Source organism: Takifugu flavidus, chromosome 11 (assembly GCF_003711565.1).
Source record: "Takifugu flavidus isolate HTHZ2018 chromosome 11, ASM371156v2, whole genome shotgun sequence".
NCBI classification, from domain to species: Eukaryota; Metazoa; Chordata; class Actinopteri; order Tetraodontiformes; family Tetraodontidae; genus Takifugu; species Takifugu flavidus.
The window spans coordinates 11,077,364-11,104,695 of NC_079530.1; the positions used below are offsets into that span (position 1 = coordinate 11,077,364).

The window sequence follows — 27,332 nt, forward strand, 5'->3', positions numbered from 1 at the left end:
CGCGAGCCAGGCTCCATAGCGCTACTCAACAAGGCGAACAGCGGCGCTCTGCGAAAACCACTTTTACCCATCCGCATCCAACATCAACGGGCGTCCGTTGGACGACGTTTAAACCCGCGATCTCCTTCACATAAATGTTCCTATGGATAACTGATCCACTTTCGTCGAAAAACAGAAGTGTTTCTCAACTTGCCAGCATAGGTAAGCCTGGTTTTGTTCGCCCGAGCCATCGCTATTTTGCTTCTCTGCTGCTAACCAAGCTAACCTTGACGTTAGCTAACTTGTTAACTAATGCTGTGGTGGTTACGGTGGCTTTATGGAATGAATGAACGAGGCGCCCGGACGGCAAAAGAAAACAAAAAACGACGAACGTGAATACAGGAGAAACTTGAGTGGGTGGATGATAAAGTTAGGTGTTAAGCAGCCATATTACTGCGTGTAGCATAACGGGCAGGCTAGCATGCTAACGCTGCACCGGGATGGATCAGTTCTCCAGCCTGCCGGAGCAGCGCTGCCTTGTTTTGTTGTTGAGCAGAGGAATCCGGGGGGGTCGTCGAGCGACGCCTGTCAGCTTGTTCCACAGCACCGGTCCAAAGGGTTCGACTTCCGACGCTCGCTGTTGCTGCGGGACGAGATGTGTCGACGTGCATGTAAAGTCTATCCTTAAACGGCTAAATTGCCTCGTCAGGCTGCCCTTTTGTGCCACTGGTGTCGTTGGCTTCTCCCGGCTGACTCGTCCAGCGTCGGCTGGTCTAGATACTCGGTACCACGGAACCGAGTGCTGACCGTCACCATGAGCGAGCGGCTCTATTTTCTGCCCTGATTGACGGGGCTTGATTCAGCCTTCCTGTGTTTTGCACATTTCAGCAACATCCCGCTCGCAGGGAGGTCGGGCTCTGATCGAGGTCGCTGCGGGCTGTAGTTCCGCTGCACCACCGTCTGGGACCCGGGCAGACCCAGCTGAGGCTCTGCGAGCTTTGTTGTTGACGCGGCGGCTGCCCGCACCGGTCGTCGCCGCCTCCTCCGCGGCCGCACCGCGGCACGAGCTCCCGGTCACGCGGCTCCGGAGCCCCCGGAGCCCCCGTCGGGGTTGACCTTGTTGCGAACCGCTTCGCTGATCCGTTTCTTTGTCACAGGCGAGCCCGCCCGACGCTGCCGCGGTCGCTCGGGGACATCCTGGACGCGTCGCTAAAGGACATTTTAGAACAGAGCGTGAGTGTTGGGGGGCCACACGGCCGAGGGGCCCCCTCCAGCGTGTGGGTGCGAGGCAGCTTGAATGGGACATTTCTCGGGGACGAGCCGCCTCGTTATCGCCCTATTTTCCGCGTCGAGCGAACTCTCGCAACAGCGTCGCACCGACACAAGAGAGAAACGAAAGCGAAGGCAGTCGGTGCGGCGTTGCTGCCCCATCCCGGGACCAGTCTCCGGGACCGGGGAGCCGTGGGAGAAGGTCCGCTCCACTAATGGCGTCCCCCTCTGCTGTGGTGCGGCTCCAGCCGGCAGCAGCGCCGCGGTGCCCGGGGAGCCGAGCTCCGGGCTGCGGCGGATCCGGTCACCGGACGCCGCCTTCGCCTTTGTGTGAAGCGTGAGGAGAAGCCGCCTCGGTCTCCAGCAGCCAACAACTTAGTTGGTCCAAGAAGCCAGGCTGGCTTCCATGTGCTTCAGGGATGTTCTCCTGGAGGGTGCTCGCCGGCGCACATGCCCCAGGACCGGCGAGCACCCGCTTCTATGCAGGCGAGAATCCTCTAGGTTTCGAGAATCAATTCACACGGTGGATCCCCGGTTGGGTGTGCAGGGTCCGCGTGGCTGTGGAGCATGGGAGTCGTGCTAGCAGCCCAGTTGCACCCAGCAGTGTGGCAGGAGGAGGGGAGTGACGTCATCGGCCCAGAAGCGCGTCTCACCTGAGCAGGTTGAAGTTGCCATTGCAGGAGTGCTTAACGGCCTGTCCGCACTGTGTGTCTGCAGCCTCGGATCGCTCGCCCGGGTCGCCCAGAGGACTCGTTGAGAGATGAAGGTAAGCCACGCCGCCTTCCGCCGCTCTAACGCCGCCCTTCCCACACGTCCCTAGACATGCTAATGTGGCTATAGAACCAACGGTAAAAACTCCGCTCTCTTCTGGTTCAGAACCTTCAGTAAATGTCAGTTCTGGTTCAGACCCAGTGGTGGGAAGACTTTGACTGAGGCGCCACATTAGTTTGCTAAGCAGGAAATCAGCAGCTGTTTTTGTTAAAAACCCTGTTTCTGTGATGTTTGTCAAAGTCTGGACACGTCGTGGTCCAAACACGGTGGTCCAAACACGGTGGCGCCGGCCCTGACTGGCTGCCAGCGAGGCTGCCGCTGCACGATCGTGCACCAGTAGCACGCGTGATGCACCTTAAATGCTGGTTTTAGTTTGCGTGTCGTTGGTGTTGTTGGGTCCTCTCTGCGTTAGGGTTCGGGTCGGCTTCACTTCCTCATTAACGAGCGTTGACGGACGGCCTGATCACGCCGCCGACCCCCAGCACAGGGGGGTGATGGTTACTGCTGGTAACCATGAGGTTAACTGATTAACCATGATGGTAACTGGTGATGGTTACTGCTGGTGATGGTTACTGCTACAGGTGATGGTTACTGCTACAGGTGATGGTTACTACTGGTGATGGTTACTACTGGTGATGGTTACTGCTACTGGTGATGGTTACTACTGGTGATGGTTACTACTGGTGATGGTTACTGCTACAGGTGATGGTTACTACTGGTGATGGTTACTACTGGTGATGGTTACTACTGGTGATGGTTAATGCTACTGGTGATGGTTACTGCTACTGGTGATGGTTACTACTGGTGATGGTTACTACTGGTGATGGTTACTGCTACAGGTGATGGTACTGCTACTGGTGATGGTTACTACTACTGGTGATGGTTACTACAGGTGATGGTTACTACTGGTGATGGTTACTGCTACAGGTGATGGTTACTGGTGATAGTTACTACTGGTGATGGTTACTGCTACTGGTGATGGTTACTACTGGTGATGGTTACTGCTACAGGTGATGGTTACTGCTACTGGTGATAGTTACTACTGGTGATGGTTACTGCTACAGGTGATGGTTACTACTGGTGATGGTTACTGCTACAGGTGATGGTTACTGCTACTGGTGATAGTTACTACTGGTGATGGTTACTGCTACAGGTGATGGTTACTACTGGTGATGGTTACTACTGGTGATGGTTACTGCTACTGGTGATAGTTACTACTGGTGATGGTTACTGCTACTGGTGATGGTTACTACTGGTGATGGTTACTACTGGTGATGGTTACTGCTACAGGTGATGGTTACTACTGGTGATGGTTACTACTGGTGATGGTTACTACTGGTGATGGTTACTGCTACTGGTGATAGTTAACTGGTGATGGTTACTGCTACAGGTGATGGTTACTACTGGTGATGGTTACTGCTACAGGTGATGGTTACTGCTACTGGTGATAGTTACTACTGGTGATGGTTACTGCTACAGGTGATGGTTACTACTGGTGATGGTTACTACTGGTGATGGTTACTGCTACTGGTTACTACGGCTGGGTAACCCTAACCCTTTATAACCCACATTTCATCTCTCTCTCACACACACACACACACACACACCACACACACACACGGAGGGGGGGGGGGTCCAGCGCCATGATCCCACCTGCTTCCAGTAGCCTCGTCTGATGCCAGTCTGTGGAGTCTGCTAGCAAACTAATTAGCCTGTTAGCTTTGCTGCACTTGGGGCCGTTGTTTGCACGGTGTTAAGTGTCAACAAACTTCAGATGTCATGTGACTGGCTGCTCTGGAGACCAGTCATGTGACAGGACGGAGGATAGGCTGACGTCTGTCTTATTGTCTTCTGGTCACCGGCTCAGCGGTCCGGGTGCGTCAGCCCGTCGAAACGGCGCTCATCAAGGAGGGCTGTGCTAAAGTGGCGTGTTTGGAATCCTCCCATTTGAGAGCACTCTCAAAGGCTCATTTAATGACGTAAGAGGCTGTGACCACTAGAATTCTCTGGGGGGGGTCTTTGATAACTGTTCTTACATGTGTGCAACGAGGACATTCTTTTGTGTTTATATACATTCCTTTTGAAACCGCCATGTCATCGCCAAGGCAACCCCATTTAAAGGACCGGTGACTGGAGTTGTGGCTGGACAAAGGGCTGATTCACCGCCGGATTATTGGACGTGCGCGCTGAGCGCACGCTTCAGACGCTTCAGACGCTCGTTCCCCGGCCCCTTCACACCAACACGGGGGTTTCTAATATCTCAACGCTTACACAGAAACCAAGTTGTTAAGAATAAATGAACGAGGGGACGATTTCCTCCGCTCAGTTTTCCAGCTCAGGCAGCAGCTGTCACACGCACCACTCCAACGGCTCATGACATCAGGTCAGCGGCGAGCACCGGGAGGCTTCCTGGGCGCCACGTGCAGCGGTACTGCTGAGTGCACAGACACACAACCCCTGCACACACTGAACATGAGCGCCAGCCCTGGCTGGGGGAGGGGGGCAGTTCTAACCATGTGGTCACATTTCTGGGTGGTGGAGATTGTTGGGTCAGAACGGCCCAAACCACGCCCACCCTGGCCCTTCGGGGGGCTCATTGGACCAGCACCCAACAAACCGTCCCGTTAACGTGACTGTACCCTCTGCTGTGGTACTTTTGGACTGCTCAGAACCAGAGAGGAGCCCACAGGTGGGTGACTTCAGGTGAGCATTGGGTCTGGTCCAGTAACACCTGAGCTGGGTACTGGTCCAGAACCTGAGCTCCGGTCTGACCGTGTGTCTCGAGTGTGTCTGTCATAACCACCTGTGTCTCATCTCAGAGTACAGCTGCTGTGTCTGACCACCTCTCTGACCACCTTTGACCACCTCTCTGACCACCTCTCTGACCACCTTTCTCTGACCACCTTTGACCACCTCTCTGACCACCTTTGACCAGGTGTCTGACCACCTCTCTGACCACCTTTGGCCAGGTGTCATCTGACCTGCCCATGTGCTGCTCAGTATAAAGGAACCCACTTTGGCTTTAACTACTAACTAACCAGCTGGTCACTGCAAAGGTCGCAGTAGTGAAGTGCTGCTGCTCTGGTCCTGGATGTTCAGTGTGATGCTCAACGCTCTACACAGTAATAAATCTGGATTTATGGCTGTGCACCAGCTCGACGTGGAGCCCAGCACAGCATTTACACCCCCCCCCCCCACACACACACATATCCTGGACAGTACTCAATGAAGAGAGCGATGATCCGAAGGTGTCATGTTCCTGCCGTGTTGCTGGTGGCGCTACAATGACCATATGTGCTCCAATATTGTGAAGTATTTCATGAACCTAAGCTGCATTATCACAGATGTTTCTAATTGAGCGCTAGGTTGCCATTGGCGACCATCTGTGAGGGGATTCCAGCGATGACAATCGTGCCTCGTCAACAGTGATCACCAGTCACCAGAGCCGGTTCTGGTTCTGGTTCTGGTTCTGGTGAGCGGCAGGTAGAGCAGTCGGAGACGGAGCTGCTAAACATTGGCTGAGCTTCTTAAGGCATCAAGCTAATTCTAGCAAAATGCTGCTGGAAGATGCTGAGACGGCGTTCTGTTGCACTTGGTCATGTGACCACCAGCTGTCCAATGAGAGAACTGAAGCTCTCAGTCATTGAACCTGTAGTTTAGACACATTTTTCTACACTGCTTGAGTGTCTGGTGGAATCCTTGACAGTGTCTGATCTTCTTCTTCTTGCTCGTTGCCCATTTCCCCCCAGTGTTTGGTTTGAGTGACGCTGGGATGGTTAAAGGCTGGAACCTTCTTGTGTCCGCACCAGTCCTGAGTGAACGGGCTTCACATAAGCAGGGGTGTAATATGTTTAATCGTCTACAGTTCATCTTCCAGGGCATCTTGTCCCTGAAGTGCAGAGCAGAAATGTTCTGTGATTGTGCGTCTGAGGCTGGAGCTCATCCTCATAACGAGAACTGTGTCTTGTTCAATCAGGCGTCGTTAGAGGTCGGGCCGCCATCAGCTGCTCGCTGAGTGGAAGGCTTGATGAGCATAGCTGCTGCTTTCAACAAGTGTTGTATTTCCTGCTTTAAACGTTGGAGGATGGCATCTGAGCCAGCTCTGCAGGAATCCTGCAGCTCCAAGCGAGTCGTCGCAATGATCTTCTTTCAGTTATCCAACCGTTTTCTGTCCTTCAGGACCATCAGAAAAGAGGAACTCAGCATTTTTCTCCCCAGGGATGGAGGTTTCTTTCATGCTCCAGAAGGTCTTAACTTCTGGAGCTTCTCATCGCTAACGTTCAGCATCCACAGCTGTGATCTGCCTCTGTTGGTCCAGGGAATTAACCGGCTCTTCTGTGTGCTGCCCCGGCCGGGCAGGACAGGAGACTAATGGGGTGTTTGTTCAGGGGTGGGGGCCCCTGTCAGACACCGTCCCAGCCCCTGGGCAGCACATCCACTGGGATTAGATGGAGCTTCTCCTGAGATAATGGCAGGAAACGGGACGGTGCCACCTGTAGGTGCTGCAGCTCAACTCGCGTTCCAACCGAGGGCTCTGGGTAATTCCTTAAATTAGACTTTAAGACATGGCTGACGGCAGCCCCGGCTGCTGGGACCTGGGCTGAGATGTGGAGGGTTCTTGGTTCCAGCACCAGTGCAGACAAACCATGGAAGGAGTTCTGGGAGTAGAAGGTGCCAGACGACCTTCAGAGCACTGCCCAGGTACCCTTGAGCAAGGTACCGAACCCACAAATGCTCATCTGGGGCCCTGTGATGAACTGGGGACTCTCCTGGGGGGGGCTGCCTTCACCTTTCACCCCCCAGTGACCCTGAAAGGGACGAAGAGGTGAAGAAGAGGAGATTTTTAAGACGTGTGCAGTCGTTTATTCTGTGCAAAAAGGATTTTCTGGATAACTGGCGACTGTAGTAAACGTGAGCCCGACAGACGCGTTTGTGTTGTCACATGATCGTCCCTCCTGATCCCAACTGAGCGCCCGCCCACGGACACCGCAGTGTTGTGCACGTGCAGACGTGTTAGTGGGTCAATAATGGCCTATGATGATCTTCCTTTAATAGCGGGAACGTTGACGTAAGTTAGCACCTTGGCTAACGGTGACATGTCCCAGCCTGGCAGAACCATCTGTGCCTGAAGGGTCAGAGAAAGGTTTAGTTCATCCTACAAACATTTAAATTCTCCGTGGGATTTGGTGCTCATAGGGTCGGCTTGGGTGCAAATCCATCATCTGAGCTCTAGTTGTAGAGTAACGGCCCTTCAGCTGATCCACATCAGTCCTATTTTCTAACCTTCTTACCCACTTGGTGCTGCTCCTTTCCAAACCTGTGATAGTCTCTTTCAGTCCGTCTTTTCATGGTCTGCTGCCTCCCACTAGGAGGATGGTGCTGGTCCTCCCTTAATAAGGTCAAATGAAAATCCATCCCAGCACAAATATCTCCTGATTTCCCATCAATACTGTTTCTCCGCACTTGTGTAAATATCCAATGGTAGCTGCCCCCGTGCACACGCAGCATCTGCTTCCTCTGTGTGCTCTACCCTCGGCATGTCTGTTCTTGGGGAGCTTGGAGGCTTGATAAACATCCAATGATGACACAAGATGGTGCTGTGCGTTGCGGAGAGCTTCTTCCCTGCCATCATCAAAGCTGCAGTAAAGTGGCCTTTTTGTTTGCTCCCTCGGAGACGTGTTTTCCAACATCCAGAGCAGATGGTGTGTGTTTTCCAGGCTGAATCACTGAGCTGGGTGGATTTCTGTGTAACCAGGCCAGCCCATGCGTGGCCTTCACAACACCCCTATGCCAGGAAGTAATATTTGTAATAAAACACTTTCAAATCCACTCTGTTTTGAACTTGCTTTCAGACCCTGGAGGAGCCCCCCTACTTGACTGTAGGGACGGACGTGAGCGCCAAATACAGAGGGGCTTTCTGTGAAGCCAAAATTAAGTCTGCCAAGAGGCTGGTGAAAGCCAAGGTAAGTCCCAGCGTTGAGAGCAGGAGACCCAGAATGAAGAAGTGTGACGTGTGTGTTGTGTGTGTGAAGGCGTGTGCAGCAGGGCTCCATGTTGTGGCGCTCCGAGGATCACGATTGCTGCTTCCGCCATGTTTACAGAGCTCTCAGGAAGATTCAAAGCTGGTATTATTATTGAAATGACCTCCAGGCCAAGTCTCTGCCACCAGGGTTGGGTGGTGGTCCTGTTCACACAGGTGAGCAGCACCTGGGTCCCCAACATGCAGCTCTGAGGGCCTCTGCAGCTGTAGCTCCGCCCCCTTTATGCTCTGCTGATGAAGGCCCAGCGGGACCGGAGCATCTGGGCGATACAATAGAGATGGATCACTTGTCTCTGCGTTCTGCTGGAGTGTGTGGGAGGAACAATGATCGGAGTCTGGTCTTTCCCTGCATTAGCACGCTGCCCTGTAGGTAGACAAAGGAGCTGTTGTGTTGTCCTGAAAACATCAAATGTCTTTCTGTCGGTGGGCAGATGGAAGCCACATAATAAAGTCGACTCCGACGTTCCCCCTCTCAGCCTGATGCTAAAGCACTAATAGGGCACTCTCGGCTCACAACTAAATTAGCGTGCTAATTGGTCCAGTGTGAGTTCAGTATTGCTGAACTGGAGCTTCGTACACGAACTTTGAAATAGGGCGGTTGTGCAGTAGCTGCACCTTAATGAACTCCTGTTTGCTTCATCGTTGTGTCTGCTGGTCCCTTAAAGTCCAGGCTGGCAGAGTATGGTGCTGTGACCCTGTGGGGGAATTCCCAACCCCAGAGATGTGTAGCGCACACGCTAGCTAGCCATGCACTGGTGCACACAGCCACCAGGTGCGTCTGCTTGGGTGCACGTTAGCAGGCCAACATCTGAGTTTGGATTTCTGAGGTCCTACAGAACTATCCAGTTGGCCACAGAGTTACACACACTTCTGGAGCCCCAGACACGGATATGTGGCCTCCTCCGTATGGAAGTCTCCGTGTTTCCACTCAGACAGGAGCGCCTTATTCTCCTTGGCCAGTATAATGACAAAAATGGGAATGTTAACAGACTTACTAATGTATAACGATGGTAAAGGCACATGATGCCCCCCCCCTATGTGCTGCCCAGGATGAGATTCTGGCCGTTCTCTTCCCTCTCGTTAACATGTGATGGTTATGGGCTGTAGGTTCCTGCCCTCCCAACCACTGCTCCTGTATTAGGAGGGAACCTTTCCTGGAATTGTTGCCTTGTTTTCAGACATTTTCTCCCCTTTAATGCAGGGCTGAAGATTCTAATTGGATTCATCGGATGAATGTGAAATCGGTTTTCCCGTTGCGATCATGTTACATATTTTACCGACTTTCACTTCTGGCGTCTTCTTTGCATAAGCTCCAGTGTGTGTGCTGGTGCTGGTGCTGGTGCTGGTGCTGGTGCTGGTGCTCGTGCTGGTGCTCGTGCTGGTGCTGGTGCTGGTGGTGCCGGTGCTCGTGCCGGTGCCTGTGCCTGTGCCCGTGCTCGTGCTGGTGCCCGTGCCCGTGCCGGTGCTGGTGCTGGTGCTGGTGCTGGTGCTGGTGCTGGTGCTCGTGCTGGTGCTCGTGCTCGTGCTCGTGCTGGTGCTGGTGCTGGTGGTGCTGGTGCCCGTGCCCGTGCCCGTGCTGGTGCTGGTGCTGGTGCTGGTGCTGGTGCTGGTGCTCGTGCTGGTGCTCGTGCTGGTGGTGCTGGTGCCCGTGCCCGTGCTCGTGCTCTTCCTCTTCCTCTTCCTCTTCCTCTTCCTCTTCCATCAGCTACTGTTGCCAGGCTGCCGTGCAGACGGCCCAGCAGTGATCAGATTATGGTCTCCTCAGACTGGGCCCGGCTGTAGATGAGGGGGGTCAGGGTCCAGGGGGGGGAGGGTCACTTCATGGCTGGTGGCTCCAACAGGCAGGACTCAGCTCCAGAAAGCAGCTTTAGGAGTCCAAACACTTACTAATCACCACTTGTTGCCAGCCGGTGTTGCTGGAACAGTGAAACTCACCACACTCTGCTCGCCTGTCACTGCCTTTTAGTCTGTCAGCCTGATCAGACTGGACATGCTGACATTTGAGAATGTGTTTATTTACTGGTCCCCCCCCCTCGCTCTCCCCCAGGTGACCTTTAGGCCAGATCTGTCCACGGCTGAGGTCCACGATGAAAACATCAAAGGAGCGTTAAAGGTAGGTGTGGAAGGATGGAGGAGAGCAGCACGGCTGCATCTTCTGCTGTTTGCATCATGTTGGGATGAGGGCTAACACCCCCCCCCCCCGTTTTGTCCCTCAGGTGGGAGCTGTTGTAGAAGTGAAAAATCCGGATGGAGTCTACCAGGAGGCTACGATCAATAAGCTGACTGATGCTAGCATCTACACCGTCGGTGAGCCCTTTATCCGAGCTCCTTATCCTGGAATTGGAGACAGAATCGAGATTCATAGATGATCTTCAAGGTCTTGTGCTTTATGTTTATAAAATATGCTCCAAAATCTACAGCTGAAGCATCACTCTTCAAACCTCACTCACTCATAGCACCATTCAGTGGGTCAGGGTCAGGGTTAGGGTCAGGGTCAGGGTTGACCGTAACCCTAACCCTGACCCTGACCCCAACCCTGACCCAGTTTAATGTCCACAGGCTGATTCACATTTACTATATGTGATCAATGTTGTGTTATTAGTTAATCATTGTTTTCCTTCTTAGTCTGCTATATTTCCCCCAGAGCATAAAGATACAAAGACACAATAATAGCAGCAAAATGATGGTGTATTGATGCCTTTCCTCATCTGGTCCTGGCCCATTTTCTCTTATTTCATTCATAAAAGACAAAAGAAATGACAGGTGTAATAAAGCGGAGCAGCAAATCTGGGATTTTAAGGATTTAGACGGTGTCACTATGAGATTAAACTGAAGATGCTGCGATGCTTTAATCCCATATGTCTTATTGTAATGTGAAGAATGTGAGGCACATTTGATGGCACCTACAATCCAAAGAGGCTTTTTCAGCTGTGCTGCTGGTTCCGCTCCCCCAGGAGGCCTCCATCCTCTAGTAACAGCCACCTGGAAGTGGCTTTCACCAGCTGCCGGGCACTTTTTAAGAGGAACCTCGTTTGTTTCAGCATCCCGCCACTCAGAGGCCTGTTGTTCACGTGCGTGCGTGCGTGCGTGCGTGCGTGCGTGCGTGCGTGTGTGCGTGCGTGCGTGGGCCCTACTTTCAGGGCGTGATTGGAATTGCAGCGTGAACAAACGTCTCGTTTGACCCGACCTGATTACAGCAGCCTGACGGTTCTTCTCTCACGTCTGCAGTGTTCGACGATGGCGACGAGAAGACCCTGAGGCGTTCCTCTCTCTGCCTGAAAGGAGCGCGTCACTTTGCAGAGAGCGAAGTGAGTAGTGGGCCGTCCTGCTCTGGAGGACCGCCGCCCTTCTAGAAACGCGGCTATGCATGGAACCTTTGAGTAGCAGTTAGCTTTCCGGCTGCACCATTCATCCTCAGCTTTGCCTCGTGACGCTGAGGCCCCGTTGTTTCTCTCCTCCAGACGCTCGACAGACTCCCTCTCACCAACCCCGAGCATTTCGGAACACCTGTCATCGGCAAGAAGGGCAATCGTGGCCGGCGGTCCAACCCAGTGTGAGTATCTTCCTCCCGGCCTGCACAGGATCAAATGTAACGTACCCAAGGACCCAGCGCCTCAGTCGGGCCGAGCTGCGGCGGCTACACGCTCCAGATGTGGGGAGCTTTGGCCGCTGGGGGCCTTTGGAGCCTGCTAAAATTGTAGCACTTTTTTGCTAAGAAGAGAACGATAATTTAATTTTCTGACTCCTTTCACATTGAGAGTAAAGTCAATATTACTCTCAACATCAGTGCAATATTGACCCAGTGGGTCCCAGCTGCGTGTCGGCCCCTCGGACCTCCGTGTGCAATAATAGGGCTTTAACCCTTTAATTACACGCACTGACCGTGGGATAAAGCCTGGGGTGCCAAAACAGGGGCGGCTGCCTGTTCCACGATATAATATCTTCTTCTGGTAATGGAAGAGTTCTCTGTGGACCTGGGCAGGAGCATGTCTGCGGGCTGAGTCGGCGTTCAGGGTTGATATTGATACTCATTCCCTGATGTATAAAACATAGCTGCATGATTGACCTTTCTGAGGAGGAAATTGGTGCATTTTTATCACCGTTTCTTTATCCATGTGCAGCACTTTTACAGTTTAGATGGAGGTTTTTGTTTCTTCCCATCAAGCAACACTTAGATTAGATGTGCTGGGGGAAATGTTGGCCAGGGAAGTGTTGACCTGCAGTCACTGGTGTGAGGGTGGAGGCCTGATGTGGCTGCAAACAGGAGATGTTCCTCCTTTAACCGCCGTCATCCCTCCTGTCATGGCTGCCTGTGTTAGTCGTGTTCCATGATCCACGTGATCACAGATGGAGACGGTGAGCAGCGTCTGTTCAACACCACTGAGCCTCCGTTTGTTTTATTACGCTGTAAGTTCTGAGGTGTTGTAACCAGTTGATGTGAAGTTCCAGATTATGATTCCAGATTATTCATGTTACACTTCTCTGGTGTGAACGATGGGACGTTCTCAACTATAATTAGCACTGTAATTGATTTGATTTCCCTTAATCAAATCAAGATTAAAGTTGCTCCACATAGCTCTGTGCAGTCTGCAGGGTAACATTTCCATCCCATCCACAGTCAGGAAGAGGAGCTGTCTTCATCCTCCAGCGAGGAAGAGGAGAGCGACCAGCGGCAGAATGAGGATCTGTTTGGCAAAGTGGTGTGCGTGGATGGGGTCGCCCCCGGGGACAAGAAGAAGAGCCCGTGGTACCCTGCTCTGGTGAGCCACAGCCTGTTCCCTCTCATGCTCTGCTCCACCAGTGCCACCCAACACTCCTCTCTCTGCACCAGCTCCTCCACACCTGCCTCCGGAACATCTGGCAGTCACTCAATCAGTCGCTAATTATTTACCTGTTTCCTGTCAGCAAGAAAGCCTATTTTGACTCTGTGATCGGCCTCATTTCTCATAGAGAAAGTATCGAAATGCGTTGACCAAAAACATTGAAATGGCTTTTTGATTTGGGCAGCAGTGCAGCACAAACATGGGTTTAATGTTTTCACTTCATCTGGGTCCACCCACACAACAGCTCTTAACCACTATTAGCAGAGTGCTGAGCTGACAGGACATGTTTGTTTATGTAAGTGTGAAAGTAGAGCAGAGACCAGGAGGGGGGGCAGGCTGTCCCTTTAACGCTGGACTCAGCTGCCCCCCCCTCCCTGGTTGGCTGTTCCTGCTCCCTGCTGCCCCCCGGTGGCAGCTCTCAACAGTGCAGCAGATGGCGGCCTGTCATTGTTTACACTCTGGGTTGATGGCAGGGGGTGGGGCATCGCAGGGGGTGGGGCATCACAGGGGGTGGGGCATCGCGGGGGGTGGAGCATCACAGGGGGCGGGGCATCGCAGGGGGTGGGGCACCGAAGGGGGCGGAGCATCGCAGGGGTGGACGTGTCACCAAGGACACGGACTTCAGGGACTCAGCACCAACACAAGTGTCCTGGTGAAAGACAACTCAAAATGTCTGCTGTTGTTGCAGCACAGGGAGGGAAGTGTATGATAGAGCAAACATGAGCTGTGTGTGTGTCTGTGTGTGTGTGTGTGTGTGTGTGTGTATTTCTGCAAAGGAAGAGTTCTGGTGGGAATTAAATGTTTTAAATGTCCATAACAGTAGCGCTGCAATGACACAGCTCCCACTGTGGTGCTGCTCAGCTTCTGGAAACAGCTGTGAGACCCCCCCCCACACACACACACACACACATACACACCCCTCCCCCTCCTCACCTCTCCTCCTCCCCTCCCCTCCCCTCCTCCTCTCCTCTCCCCTCCTCCTCTCCTCCCTCTCCTCTCCTCTCCTCTCCTCCTCCTCCTCCCCCACCTCCTCCCCTCTCCTCCTCCCCTCCCCTCTCCTCCCCTCCCCTCCCCACCTCCTCCCCCCCTCCTCTCCTCTCCTCCTCCTCCCCACCTCCTCCCCTCTCCTCCTCCTCCTCCTCCCCTCTCCTCCTCCTCCTCCTCCCCCCCCCCCTCCCCACCTCCTCTCCTCCCCTCCCCTCCCCTCCCCCCCTCCTCTCCTCCTCTCCCCTCTCCTCCCTCTCCTCTCCTCCCCTCCCCTCTCCTCCTCCTCCTCCCCTCTCCCCACCTCCTCCTCCCCTCTCCTCTCCTCCTCCTCCTCCTCCCCTCTCCCCTCTCCTCCTCCCCTCCCCTCCTCCTCCCCTCCTCCCCTCTCCCCTCCTCCCTCCTCCTCCTCCTCCCCTCTCCCCTCCCCTCCTCCTCTCTCCTCCTCCTCCCCCACCTCCTCCTCCTCCCCCACCTCCCCCCCCTCCTCCCCTCCCTCCTCCTCCTCCCCTCTCCCCTCTCCTCCTCTCCTCCCCTCCCCCTCCCCTCCCCTCTCCTCCCCTCCCCCCCCCCCTCCCCCCCCTCCCCCCCTCCTCTCCTCCTCTCCTCCTCCTCCCCTCTCCTCTCCTCCCCCTCCTCCTCTCCTCCTCCCTCCTCCTCCTCCTCCCCTCCCCTCTCTCCTCCTCCTCCCCTCCCCTCCCCTCCCCTCTCCTCCCCTCCTCTCCCCTCCCCTCTCCCCTCCCCTCTCCTCTCTCCTCCTCCCCACCTCCTCCTCCCCTCTCCTCCTCTCCTCCTCCCCTCCTCCTCCTCCCCCCCCCCCCCCACCTCCTAACCCTAACTCCTGTCTCCTGTGTCTGAAGGTCATCTCTCCAGACTGCCATGAAGATGTGACGATGAAGAAGGACAATGTCTTCGTCCGCTCCTTCAAAGATGGAAAATTGTAAGTTGTACTGATGCTGAGGGGATTATTGGATTAGTGAGTCCACTCAAGGTGTTAATAACAGCTGTTATTAACAGCTGTTATTAACAGTTGTTATTAACAGCTGTTATTACCTGTTCCTGTCGCCATATTCATTCCATCTTCTGTTTTCACTGACGTTCTTTGAAAGATCCAGAACACGGTGGCTTCATCACGTGTTCACGTGGGGGTTTGGGTCTTCAGGAGGTTTCCTGTGTTGGTGGAGCCAGCCTGGCTGTGCAGTACCCCCCCCCCCCCCCCCAGCTGGAGCCCCCAGCCTGGCTGTGCAGTAACCGCCCCCCCCCCCCCCCCCAGCTGGAGCCCCCAGCCTGGCTGTGCAGTAGATGAGACGAGGCTCCAGTTTAATAGGAACCTTCCGTTGTTGGTCTTTCCCTTGTGCAGCAGTTGTGAAGTCAACGCTGTTGGTGCCTTTTTTCTCCGGAATATTAAATCCCGGGAGTTCTTCCTCTCTGGATGGTGTCGGTCAGGCTGCCAGGGACTGGGTCCCCCCCCCCCCCCCTCAGCATTGGTGTGTGTCTGAAAACTCTGCGCTCTGTTTTGCAGTTACACGGTGCTGCGGAAGGATGTCCGTGAGCTCACCTGTGAGTCTGCCCCCAAAGCTGATGCAGGACTCAGACCAGGTGAGTGGACTCGCACACAGCAGGGTGGCAACAAGGGGGCAGCAAGGGGGCAACAAGGGGGCAACAAGGGGGCAACAAGGAGGCAACAAGGAGGCAACAAGGAGGCAACAAGGGGGCAACAAGGTGGCAACAAGGAGGCAACAAGGTGGCAACAAGGTGGCAACAAGGAGGCAACAAGGAGGCAACAAGGGGGCAACAAGGCGGCAACAAGGAGGCAACAAGGCGGCAGCAAGGAGGCAACAAGGGGGCAACAAGGGGGCAACAAGGGGGCAACAAGGTGGCAACAAGAGGCAACAAGGGGGCAACAAGGGGGCACGAAGACACACAAGTTGTGTTTTCCTGTCTGGGGTGCAGCAGGGCTCCTGCAGCAGGAACCAGCTGCTATTGCTGCTCCTCTCAGACCTTTTTCCCTCACACTCGTCTCACTTCACCGGACTTTGTTAGATTTCAGGAGTGGTGAGTGTAACTGTCCCCCCTCTCCCTCCTCCCTCTCTCCCCCCCTCCCCCCCCCCCCCCGCTCTGTCGTTATTTGACAGCCCTGGATGCAGCCTTGGAATTCCAGCAGCAGTTTGTCGTGCCAGACACTTGGAAGACAGAGGTGAAAGAGGAGAGCTCCAGCAGCGAGGATGAGGACGAGGATGAGGATGAAGAGCAGGAGGAAGATGCCAGTGGAGAGGAGGAGGAGGTAGAGGCGGGAGCCTGCAGACGCTCTTCTCTGCCTCTCAGCGAAGAAAATGTCCTAAGACTCGGGTTTTCTGTCTGCAGGAGGAAGTGGAGCCTTTCCCAGAGGAGCGGGAGAACTTTGTGCAGCAACTCTACAAATTCATGGAGGACAGAGGTGAGCCTGACTAGCCTGGTGCTACCCTGACCCTAACCCTGACCCTGACTAGCCTGTGCTACCCTAACCCTGACCCTGACCCTGACCCTGACTAGCCTGGTGCTACCCTGACCCTAACCCTGACCCTGACTAGCCTGGTGCTACCCTAACCCTGACCCTGACCCTGACCCTGACTAGCCTGGTGCTACCCTAACCCTGACCCTGACCCTGACCCTGACTAGCCTGGTGCTACCCTGACCCTGACCCTAACCCTAACCCTAACCCTGACCCTAACCCTAACCCTAACCCTGACCCTACCCTAACCTAACCCTGACCCTGACCCTGACCCTAACCCTAACCCTGACCCTAACCCCCCCTGCAGCTTTGGCCCTGGCCGTCACGGTGGCCTCACCTGTCCCCCTCTTGTTATCACCTGTCCCCCTCTTGTTATCACCTGTCCCCCTCTTGTTATCTCCTGTCCCCCTCGTTATCACCTGTCCCCCTCTTGTTATCACCTGTCCCCCTCTTGTTATCACCTGTCCCCCTGTTATCCTGTCCCCCTCGTTATCACCTGTCCCCCTCTTGTTATCTCCTGTCCCCCTCTTGTTATCACCTGTCCCCCTCTTGTTATCACCTGTCCCCCTCTTGTTATCTCCTGTCCCCCCTGTTATCACCTGTCCCCCTCTTGTTATCACCTGTCCCCCTCTTGTTATCACCTGTCCCCCTCTTGTTATCTCTGTCCCCCTCGTTATCACCTGTCCCCCTCTTGTTATCTCCTGTCCCCCCCTTGTTATCACCTGTCCCCCCCTTGTTATCACCTGTCCCCCTCTTGTTATCACCTGTCCCCCTCTTGTTATCTCCTGTCCCCCTCGTTATCACCTGTCCCCCTCTTGTATCACCTGTCCCCCCCTTGTTATCTCCTGTCCCCCTCTTGTTATCACCTGTCCCCCTCTTGTTATCACCTGTCCCCCTCTTGTTATCACCTGTCCCCCTCTTGTTATCTCCATTCTCTGCAGGAACTCCGATCAACAAACGCCCAGTTCTTGGCTACAGAAACCTGAACCTTTTCAAGCTCTACAGGCTGGTGCACAAGCTGGGCGGCTTTGACAACGTAAGTGATGCTCTGGCGGCGCCGCCTGCTGCCGCCGTTGACTCCGGCTACGCTTGTCTTTGGTGGTGACTGACCACATCGTCATGTTGGAACAGATTGAAAGTGGCTCCGTGTGGAAGCAGGTCTATCAGGACCTGGGAATCCCGATACTCAACTCGGCCGCTGGCTACAACGTCAAATGTGCCTACCGCAAGTACGCAGACACGCCGCCATCACTCTTGCTGTGGTAGAAAAGCTTCCCTTTGTTTTTAGAGCACTTCAGTCTGGATGTTTTTCCATTTAGGTACTTGTATGGATTTGAGGAATACTGCACCTCCACCGCCATCACCTTTAGGATGGACCTCCCTCTGAAACAAGGTGCCAAGGGGGAGGTGAAGTCAGAGGGAGACGCAGGAGCCGCTGCCACATCCTCCAGCTCTGGAGAGCAGGCAGCCCCCCCCGGAGCAGGCACCTCCAAAGCCCCCTACGTGCTCTGCAAGGTGCACTCTTCTGTTTAGGGGCTTCACCTCCGCGCTGTTGTAGGCATGAACATTGACCTTTGATTTTATCTGCTCATACACCCTGTTTCCACCCAGGATGACAAACCTGAGTCAGTGGAATGTGTCCCATTGAAGACGGAAGGACGGGACGGCGGGAACGGCGAGGAGGCAGGTCCTCTCAAAGCAGATGCAGACGAAGGCTCGTCGACGGCGCTGCCTGGAGCCGAAGGCACGAAGCGGGAATATGACGACGAGCACGAGAGCAAGAACAATTCTGGGTAGGTGCTGCAAGGACACAGAGGGGGAATCAGGAGCCACACGCGTGCTCCCTGCTATGTGGAGGAAACGTTCATTTCTAAACCGACTTTCATGCACATAGAAAAAAGGTGTCCAGCACGCGTCACCTTTCAGTGTTAGGAGATGATTAACAGATGACCTGAGGATCACTAACTCCCAGCAAACCCACAGTGCACTGAGCTGCTGAGGGGAAGAGGCTCCGCTGTCACCCTGCCCTGACTGAGCTCACTGGCCTCTGCTATTATCATTCCTGGAGCTCCGTTAGCATCAGCGGCTAGCTGTCACCTGCTGTTCTCCTCTCCCTCGCTCCGTTAGCATCAGCGGCTAGCTGTCACCTGCTGTTCTCCTCTCCCTCGCTCCGTTAGCATCAGCGGCTAGCTGTCACCTGCTGTTCTCCTCTCCCTCGCTCCGTTAGCATCAGCGGCTAGCTGTCACCTGGTGTTCTCCTCTCCCTCGCTTCGTTAGCATCAGCGGCTAGCTGTCACCTGCTGTTCTCCTCTCCCTCGCTCCGTTAGCATCAGCGGCTAGCTGTCACCTGCTGTTATCCTCTCCCTCGCTCCGTTAGCATCAGCGGCTAGCTGTCACCTGCTGTTCTCCTCTCCCTCGCTCTGTCTTGCTTTCTCTTTGTTCCTCCTCCCTCTCTTTATCCATCTCTCACTGAGCAAAAGCTGCATGGCTGATTTTTCTATCATTTTGATGCTCAGCTTTATTAAATGTTTCATGTGTGAACGTGTGGCCATTGATGCTTTAACGCCCAGATCATCCCCTCTCCACAGCAGCTGTTGTGGCTGCCCTGGTGTTTCTGTAGGGATCTCTGTGCACGTGGAGCTGGTTACAGACACTCTGTCAATCAGGAGGCCTCAAACTGGTTAGGCTGGGCTGACCCTGAGCCTATCCCTGTCCCTGACCTTGACCCTGAGCCTGACCCTGAGCCTATCCCTGACCTTGACCCTGACCCTGAGCCTGACCCTGAGCCTAACCCTGACCCTGACCTTGACCCTGAGCCTGACCCTGAGCCTATCCCTGTCCCTGACCTTGACCCTGAGCCTGACCCTGAGCCTATCCCTGTCCCTGACCTTGACCCTGACCCTATCCCTGACTTTGACCCTGTCCCTGTCCCTGACCTTGACCCTGACCCTGAGCCTATCCCTGACCCTGTAGGCTGGTCAGAACTGTGTAGCAAAATAAGGCTGCTGGTTTTAATGGATGACAAATCAGACGCCGTTTTGTTAAGAATTCCTAATTAATTAGTGGTGGCTGAGCGCTGTTTAATTCCCAAACTTGTGTGTTTATTAATGTGTTTATTAATTCCTGAAGCGTTTCACCGTGTGGGAATGCTGAAATATTGAGCTTTTTCCGACTTTTGTTCAGTAGAAACAAAGGCTAATGTCATTCCGAGTGAACCCGAAGCGCGTCGTTATTTTCTTGACTCTGTTGTGTTGCTGTGACGCTGGTGAGTTTCGTCCTGGGGGGGGGCGTGTGGAGCACCTGTGGAGCACCTGTGGAGCACCTGTGGACTCCTTTAACTCAGTTTTCTAGTGTGCGTGTTTATGCTCGTCATGGCGTGTGACTTTTTTCTCTATTCACTGTCAACAGAGCACTCGTGTGTGGAGGTTGTAGGTATGAACTGGCCTGTGTGGAGTAGCATGTTGTAGCTGGTTTCCATGGCAGCAGATGGATTTGCACCTGTAGCAGCGCTTTCTCCTAATGCTGTAGCGTCGCTTCCAGCTGCGCTTTGCTAACCTGCTCTTGTGACCTCTTCTGACCTGGTGGCACCATCTGGCCCGACTGATGCCGTCACAGCTGGACGCTTTAAAAAAGAACCTTATTATTGGTCCCATTGCATTTCAAACGGGGATTTTCCACCTGGTCTGCAGCCTAAACGGCCCCTTGGTGGAGCTGGTGGGGTCATTTCTGCCCCCGTCAGCGGTGGTCCGAGAGGCCAGAGATTCGTCAGTGATGATGGCGACACCAGGTCGTGATGAGGTGTCACCGGTTCTACTGCCCCACCTGTACACCCCCCAGCTTCCATATCATGTTCTCCACTAGCTCCCCCTTGTGGCTGCTCTGTTGGTGTGTGGGGGTGTGTGTGAGCCCATGTGGTGTGTGTGGGTCCCAGGGTAGGCGGCTTGGTAGAGCAGCGCTTTGAATGATGCAATGAAAGATGTTTCATTTCTCATGTCACTTTGGTTAAGAAGGCAGGGGCAAAGGTCAAAGGTAGTTGGACAGGACAGGACAGGTGAAGGGTGTGGAGAAGAAGGGCTCTGTAGGACCGGACTGAGCCGGGGGGGTGGGGGGCTGCGGTGCTGGACGGGGCAGTCTAGGGCCAGGAAGTGCTGAAATGTTTTTCTTGCAGGGATGACAGCAGTCAGGAGGGGGAGGAAGGGGAGGAGTTTGAGTGTTACCCCCCAGGGATGAAGGTGCAGGTGAGGTATGGGCGAGGCCGCAATCTGAAGACGTACGAGGCCACTGTGAAAGAGGCAGACGTGGAGGGGGGAGAGGTGCTCTACCTGGTGCACTACTGTGGCTGGAACGTCAGGTAAGACAGGACCTGGGGAGAAGTGACGTAACTATATTCAAACGCCATCTTTGAACCTTGAACCAGGCTGCAGGGGCACCCCCCCAGCACAGAACCCCCCAGCACAGAACCCCCCAGCACAGAACCCCCCAGCACAGAACCCCCCCAGCACAGAACCTCCCTTCCTCACCATTCTGCTTCGCCTGATCCAGTCCCACTGGGCCCCCTAGTGGCAGGAACAGAACGGAGCACTGGGTGGTTGGGGATCTTTCCTCAGCTTCCCTCACTCGGTTCTGTCTGCACCCCCTGCTGTCTGTCTGTCTGTCTGTCTGTCTGCCCCCTGTCTGTCTGTCTGCCTGTCTGCCCCCCCGTCTGTCTGTCTGCCCCCCCCGTCTGTCTGTCTGCCCCCCCGTCTGTCTGTCTGCCCCCTGTCTGTCTGTCTGTCTGTCTGTCTGTCTGCACCCCCTGTCTGTCTGTCTGTCTGCCCCCTGTCTGTCTGCCCCCCCCGTCTGTCTGTCTGTCTGTCTGTCTGCCCCCCTGCCTGCCTGTCTGCCCCCTGCTGTCTGTCTGTCTGTCTGCCCCCCTGCCTGTCTGTCTGCCCCCCTGCTGTCTGTCTCTCCTAAAACAGGCTTGAGTGTGACTGAACCGTTCCCTGCCGGTGGTTTGCTCTGGTACTTTAGCTCAGCTCCCACCAACGTGCTGCTCCACTCACCTCTACCTCCCAACCCTCCCAACCCTCCCCCCTCCCCCCTCCCCCCTCCCCAGGGTCAGGGTTAATGCAGTATTAGGTAGAGTGTAAGGGTTCATGACACCGTCGTTAATTATTGGCATTTCATTGTCTGGTTGTTGTTGTGTGGTCCTCTAGCACTCTAAGAGAAGGTGGGCTGATCTCTGCATTGTGTGTGTGTGGTGTGGAATCTTGTAAATCTCCATTTTCCATCTTCCCCAAATCCCCCCGGTACTGTTGGAACGGTGCTGAATATGATCTGTGTGGTGGTCTTCCTGGTTAGTGCCACGGCATCCCTCCCTTTGCTCTGGGGGGTTATTGTGTCAGAACCTGTGGGGTCCAGGCAGCTCAGGCGTCTGTGTGCTGCCTGTGTGAACGGCTGTTCGCAGCTCTTTAGGATCCTCTCGATGAAACGGCCTCTTGTGTTTATCTTTATCTTTGTTCTTAGATATGACGAATGGATCAAAGCAGACGAGATTGTCCGCCCAGCCAACAAGAACGTGCCCAAAGTAAAGCACCGCAAAAAAATAAAGGTACGGCGTCACCGTGGCAACGTTTCAGCTGGTTGTCTCGTGCGGGGACTCGCTGACTGTGCTGGATTTTGACAGAACAAAACGGAGAAGGAGCAAGACCAGTTGGAGAGACTGGGTGAGAGAGAGGCCGTGGAATCACCGTCCAACTCCAGCAGAGCCCCGCGCTCCAAGTGTGGCCTGAGCCAGGATGTCTTTGCCAAGATGGACGGTGGTGAGCTGAGAGGGACTCAGCTGTCTCCGGCCAAGGCCATAGAAATCACCTCGATCCTCAACGGCCTGCAAGGTAGCAGCACTGGTCTGTCTGGTGGTGCCCAGGTAGCCTGTTACCATGGTGCTCACACTGACACATCATTCTGTCTCCTCAGCTTCTGAGATGTCCACCGATGAAAGTGAGCAGGAGAACGAGCAGGGGCAACAGGCTGATCAGGATAAGGCAGGCAGCAGGGGCAGCCCCAGGATGGGTCCACCAGAGGCCGTGCAACCGTGCGAGCACCGGGAGGGCGAGACCCTTCCACAAGGGTCCAAACCCCCTCCCGGCTTAGCCAAGGTCCCAGATTTAGTCTGTGCGGCTGAAACTTCTGATGTCGGGAAACGTCACCGTCAGCCAGAGACCGAGGGAGAGGGGAGCACCAGGAAGAGGAAACACGATGGTTCCTCAGAGAGGACCCCAAAAAGCCAGTCCAAAGCTAGGACTAGAAACACCAGGAGTACTGACTGGTTGCCCGGAGGTTCTCCCAGGAAGCTGGAGATTTCTGCTTCTCGGGAAGAGAGGGGGGCCTCGCTCAGCAGCAGTTCTGACGAGGAGGCTGCGGCACTGGCCGGATCACAGGCAGAGGAGAGCGAGCGAAGTCGGCCAAAACCCAAAGGATCCAAGAAGTACAACGGGATGAAGGAGAAGACGAAGAGCAACAGGCAGGCTCGGTTTTGGGAGATTCCGGAGAAGAGGGTGAAAGTGGCCGGTAATGCAGAGGAAAGGCCAGCGGTCCGCTCAAAGGGCCAGAAGGATGTGTGGTCCAGCATCCAGGCTCAGTGGCCCAAGAAGACTCTCAAAGAGCTGTTCTCAGACTCGGACACCGAGGCCGCCAATTCTCCGCCCCCCCCCATCCCGCCGTGCTTGACCCCCAACATGCAGCGGGCTGCCGGAGCTGAGGACGACGCCTCCGAGGAGCAGCTGGAGGCGGACAAACTGCAGGAGTTTCCCAGCAGCGGCAGCAACTCTGTACTCAACACACCTCCAACAACGCCAGAGTCCCCCTCAGGGGGGGGCAGCGCCGTGGAGGACTCGGGTCAGGCGCAGCCCTCCCCCCCTCCGCCATCCGCCATCCCCAGCCTGCCTTCAGAGCCGGTCTCTGACACACTTCCCCCCAGGCCCAACCAGGAAGAGATGACGGGCGGTCGCAGCGAGACAGACAGCAGCACGGTGGAAGTGGAAAGCCTGGGGGGGGAGCTCCAAGATCTTCCTCAGGACGAGGGGGCCAGGTCCCCCTCCAAGGTGTTTGATGTCAGCCTCTCCTGCAACAGCAGCAGCAGCTGCAGCCTGGAGCTGAGCGGCACCAGCCAGCAGGAGTGTGAACACAAGTCCAAAGGTACCGTCAGCAGCCGGTCGGTCTCATCCCGTTACTGAAGCAGCAGGTGGCCAGGTCCCCCCCAGGTCCTCCTGCCCGCTCACCCCTTCCTCTTTCTCTGTTTGTAGCAACTCAGAAACGGCAGAAGGACTCGCAGCCCGGAGTCTCAAAGAAACACAAGCCAACCCGCAAGAGCCTGGGCGTGCCTCCCAAAAAGAATAGGAAATCAGGTAGGTGGCGCCGTGGCGGGGTGGGAGGAGCCGTTCCCCCTCACAGCGGCTGGTTCTCCGCTCTTCCTGCAGCCAACAGCAGCGACAGTGAAGATCCAACCGTCACGGAGGGCACGGCCAAGGCCGCGCTCTCCAAGAACAGCCTGGCGGACGTGAAGGCCGCCGCCGCCGCCGCCTCGCCCAAGTGTCCCGGACGCTCCCCCCCGTCCAGCCATAAGTATCATAAGCAGGGTGACGGCGAGCAGAACCAGCGAGACCACCACGGAAGGTCCCCGCGCGTGTACAAGTGGAGCTTCCAGATGTGTGAGTGTCGCCCGCTGAGCGGCCCCGTGTGTGACGATGTGTGTGACGGCGTGTGGAGCAGCGTGTGTGACGGCTGTGTGACGGTGTGTGGGGCAGCGTGTGTGACGGCGTGTGTGACGGCGTGTGTGACGGCGTGTGGAGCAGCGTGTGTGACGGCGTGTGTGACGGCGTGTGGAGCGGCGTGTGTGACGGCCCCATGTGTGACGGCCCCGTGTGTGACGGCGTGTGTGACGGCGTGTGGAGCGGCGTGTGTGACGGCCCCATGTGTGACGGCCCCGTGTGTGACGGCGTGTGTGACGGCGTGTGGAGCGGCGTGTGTGACGGCCCCGTGTGTGACGACGTGTGTGACGGCGTGTGTGACGGCGTGTGGAGCGGCGTGTATGACGGCGTGTGGAGCGGCGTGTGTGACGGCGTGTGGAGCGGCGGTGTGACGACGTGTGTGACGGCGTGTGTGACGGCGTGTGGAGCGGCGTGTATGACGGCGTGTGGAGCGGCGTGTGTGACGGCGTGGAGCGGCGTGTGTGACGGCCCCGTGTGTGACGACGTGTGTGACGGCGTGTGTGACGGCGTGTGTGACGACGTGTGGAGCGGCGTGTGGAGCGGCGTGTGTGACGGCGTGTGTGACGGCGTGTGTGACGGCGTGTGGAGCGGCGTGTGTGACGGCGTGTGTGACGGCGTGTGTGACGGCGTGTGGAGCGGCGTGTGTGACGGCGTGTGTGACGGCGTGTGTGATGGCGTGTGGAGCGGCGTGTGTGACGGCCCCGTGTGTGACGGCCCCGTGTGTGACGGCGTGTGTGACGGCGTGTGTGACGGCCCCGTGTGTGACGGCGTGTGTGACGGCGTGTGTGACGGCGTGTGTGACGGCACCGTGTGTGACGGCGTGTGTGACGGCGTGTGTGACGGCCCCGTGTGTGACGGCCCCGTGTGTGACGGCGTGTGTGACGGCGTGTGTGACGGCCCCGTGTGTGACGGCGTGTGTGACGGCGTGTGGAGCGGCGTGTGTGATGGCGGCGGCTCTCAAACGCTTCTTTGTTCTTTGTGTTGGTGCAGCCGAGCTGGAAAAGATGAGCAGCCTGGAGAGGATCTCCTTCCTCCAGGAGAAGCTGCAGGACATCAGGAACCACTACCTGTCCCTCAAGTCGGAGGTGGCCTCTATTGACAGGCGACGGAAACGCATGAAGAAGAAAGAACGAGAAAGTGAGTCGGGGCTTTGATGCCCATGTCGGCCCCCCCCTTGTTGTTGTTGTTGTTGACATATTCAGGCTCTGCTGTAAACGGGAGGATCGTCATTATTCCGTGTTGTCGTCCGTGTTGTTGCTTTTCCACGTGCGCGCACTCGTTTCACCGCTCGCTCTCTCTCCCCCAGGCACAGTAGCTGCTTCCTCTTCGTCCTCCTCTTCCTCCTCCTCCCCCTCGTCCAGCTCGCTGACAGCCGCAGTCATGCTGACGCTGGCCGACCCTCCGGTGTCCTCCTCATCTTCGTCTTCACAGAACTCGGGGGTTTCGGTGGAGTGCAGGTGACAGACGGAGCGGAACGCCGCTGCACTCAGCACTTAACCAGCACCCCGGGGGCGCCGCCCCCCAGCGCCACCACGAGCAGATCATAACGACGGGGGCACAACATCCAGACCAGAGACAAAAAAATCAAAAGAATCAAGCACTATTTTTTATCGACAACTGTTTTCTTGGCAAGCTAACGGCACTTAAGTGCACTTTTACGGAGATTGTATTGGGGATAAAATTTGACAAAAATCGACGTGCTCCTTTATTGAAGATTTGTAAGGATCCTTTTTTCAAGCAATAACTCTCCCTTTTGTATTGGTGAGGGGTTCTTTCCCGGGAAGGTGGTGGGAGTCCAGAAGGGTTTAAAACGCCTCCGTGTGGTGTGTGTGCACGTATGTGCCCGTGTGCGTGTCTGCGCTGGTGGGGGTTCCGGTCCATCCACAGCTGGGTGGGTGGCGCTGGTCGGATACTGTAGTGCCTTTTTGTTCTTTCCTATCAGGCACTTTGAAAAAGGGCAGCACTTGTTTCCATGCTCCTCTTCTCGGACCCGAGGCGCCACAGGAAGGACGGCCCTCCCAGAGGGTCGGGGCCGCTGCCTCTGACAGGTGGAGGTTCTGATCCGACACCACTGAGCAGACACGTCAGGGCAGAACACTACTGGATCACCTGCTGGGTACTACTGAACGCTTGTCCGGCTTTGGTAAGTTGAAGGGTGTCAAACGTGCAAGGATGGAGGCTGCCAACATCTCGTGGTCACGTTAATTTTCGCACGTGAGCCTTTCTGTCGCTCCGCGCCAGTGTTTCTATTCAAGGTTTGCACGGCGCCGTTAATGTCCTCGGTCCCATGGTTGCACATCGAACTGGATCGAGCAACTCTGAAGTCAGCTGTGAGTATTTCAGCTCTTGCTCAGAACTGCGGCGCACGTGAATGAAGCTAACTCCCACATCAGCAGTGTTTCTTTCCTAATCGTTCTTGCTTTATTGCACATAAAGCGATGAAATTGTCTCAGCATCTGCCACTTTCGATCATCACAGTCCACACGGACGCGCCAGCTCTGCCCCATATTCACCCCTACCAAAAACTGTTAGCTTCTCTTTCCTGTGCTATGACTAGATTCAAGGTAAAGCTATTGTAAATGTGCATTTATATCATAAATTGAGGTATGTGTATACATTTCTGAAGACGTCTCCGCTGTTTCCTCTGTATAGAGCCCCGACTACGATAACCTGAGGTTACATTTTGTTTGGCATTTGTATGTAATTGTATTGCTTTTGTTATACATTTGTATATTGAGAAGTGTTTTTGAGTCAAGCTATTTAATATCTTGCACTGTTAATAATGTGTACTTTTGTGTACAGACACTTTTACGGTTTTAACTGTAGTTTGAGTGTAAATACTGAGGGTTACAGCATGTGTGTTTCTGGCCCATTTGCTCCTCATATTTGTGTTCTTGTAACATACTTGTGTTGTTTTGTTCTGCTTGACATTTATTTCAGTAGCCATGTCATATATTTTCTTTAGCTTCACTTTTGCTTTTCATGCCTCGTGATTTTCAAAGCAAAATGGTAGTTTTGGATGCGACAGGACACTTTTGTGTGGCCCGAAGCAAAAGCTGTATGAACTTGTACATGAAAATGGCGCATAGCTTAAAAGAAAGTAAAGGAGCTTATCGGGAAACGCTCAATAGTATTTATTAGGCTCATCTAATGATGGTCACTGTGTAATTTATTGTAAAAAGCAAAGCAGAAGCCTCTGTTTGAAATAAATGCCATAGTTTGTGAAA

The 27,332-nt window shown here is 55.0% G+C and overlaps 1 protein-coding gene and 1 long non-coding RNA gene across 3 annotated transcripts; one reads left to right on the forward strand and one right to left on the reverse strand.

Moving 5' to 3' along the window:
- Nucleotides 1-27,332, forward strand: arid4b (AT-rich interaction domain 4B). 2 transcript variants are annotated; one of them, XM_057046832.1, is made up of 25 exons: nucleotides 1-201; nucleotides 1,966-2,014; nucleotides 7,872-7,982; nucleotides 10,107-10,172; nucleotides 10,276-10,366; nucleotides 11,288-11,367; nucleotides 11,521-11,612; nucleotides 12,678-12,819; nucleotides 14,727-14,806; nucleotides 15,389-15,465; nucleotides 16,002-16,150; nucleotides 16,231-16,303; nucleotides 17,299-17,393; nucleotides 17,489-17,586; nucleotides 17,677-17,872; nucleotides 17,969-18,150; nucleotides 19,766-19,789; nucleotides 20,526-20,708; nucleotides 21,863-21,947; nucleotides 22,023-22,230; nucleotides 22,313-23,533; nucleotides 23,641-23,742; nucleotides 23,815-24,045; nucleotides 25,096-25,242; nucleotides 25,412-27,332. In XM_057046832.1, exons 2-25 carry the CDS (start codon nucleotides 2,009-2,011, stop codon nucleotides 25,564-25,566), a joined length of 3,894 nt encoding a protein of 1,297 aa, XP_056902812.1. In that variant the 5' UTR covers nucleotides 1-201; nucleotides 1,966-2,008; the 3' UTR covers nucleotides 25,567-27,332. The 2 variants fall into 2 exon arrangements, with proteins under 2 accessions (XP_056902812.1, XP_056902814.1); XM_057046834.1 differs by lacking the exon at nucleotides 19,766-19,789.
- LOC130533443 (uncharacterized) lies at nucleotides 16,654-17,368 on the reverse strand. Its single transcript, XR_008952581.1, has 3 exons — nucleotides 17,266-17,368; nucleotides 17,182-17,202; nucleotides 16,654-16,715 (listed from the first exon to the last, which is right to left on the reverse strand). It is a non-coding gene; the product is annotated as an uncharacterized LOC130533443 (long non-coding RNA).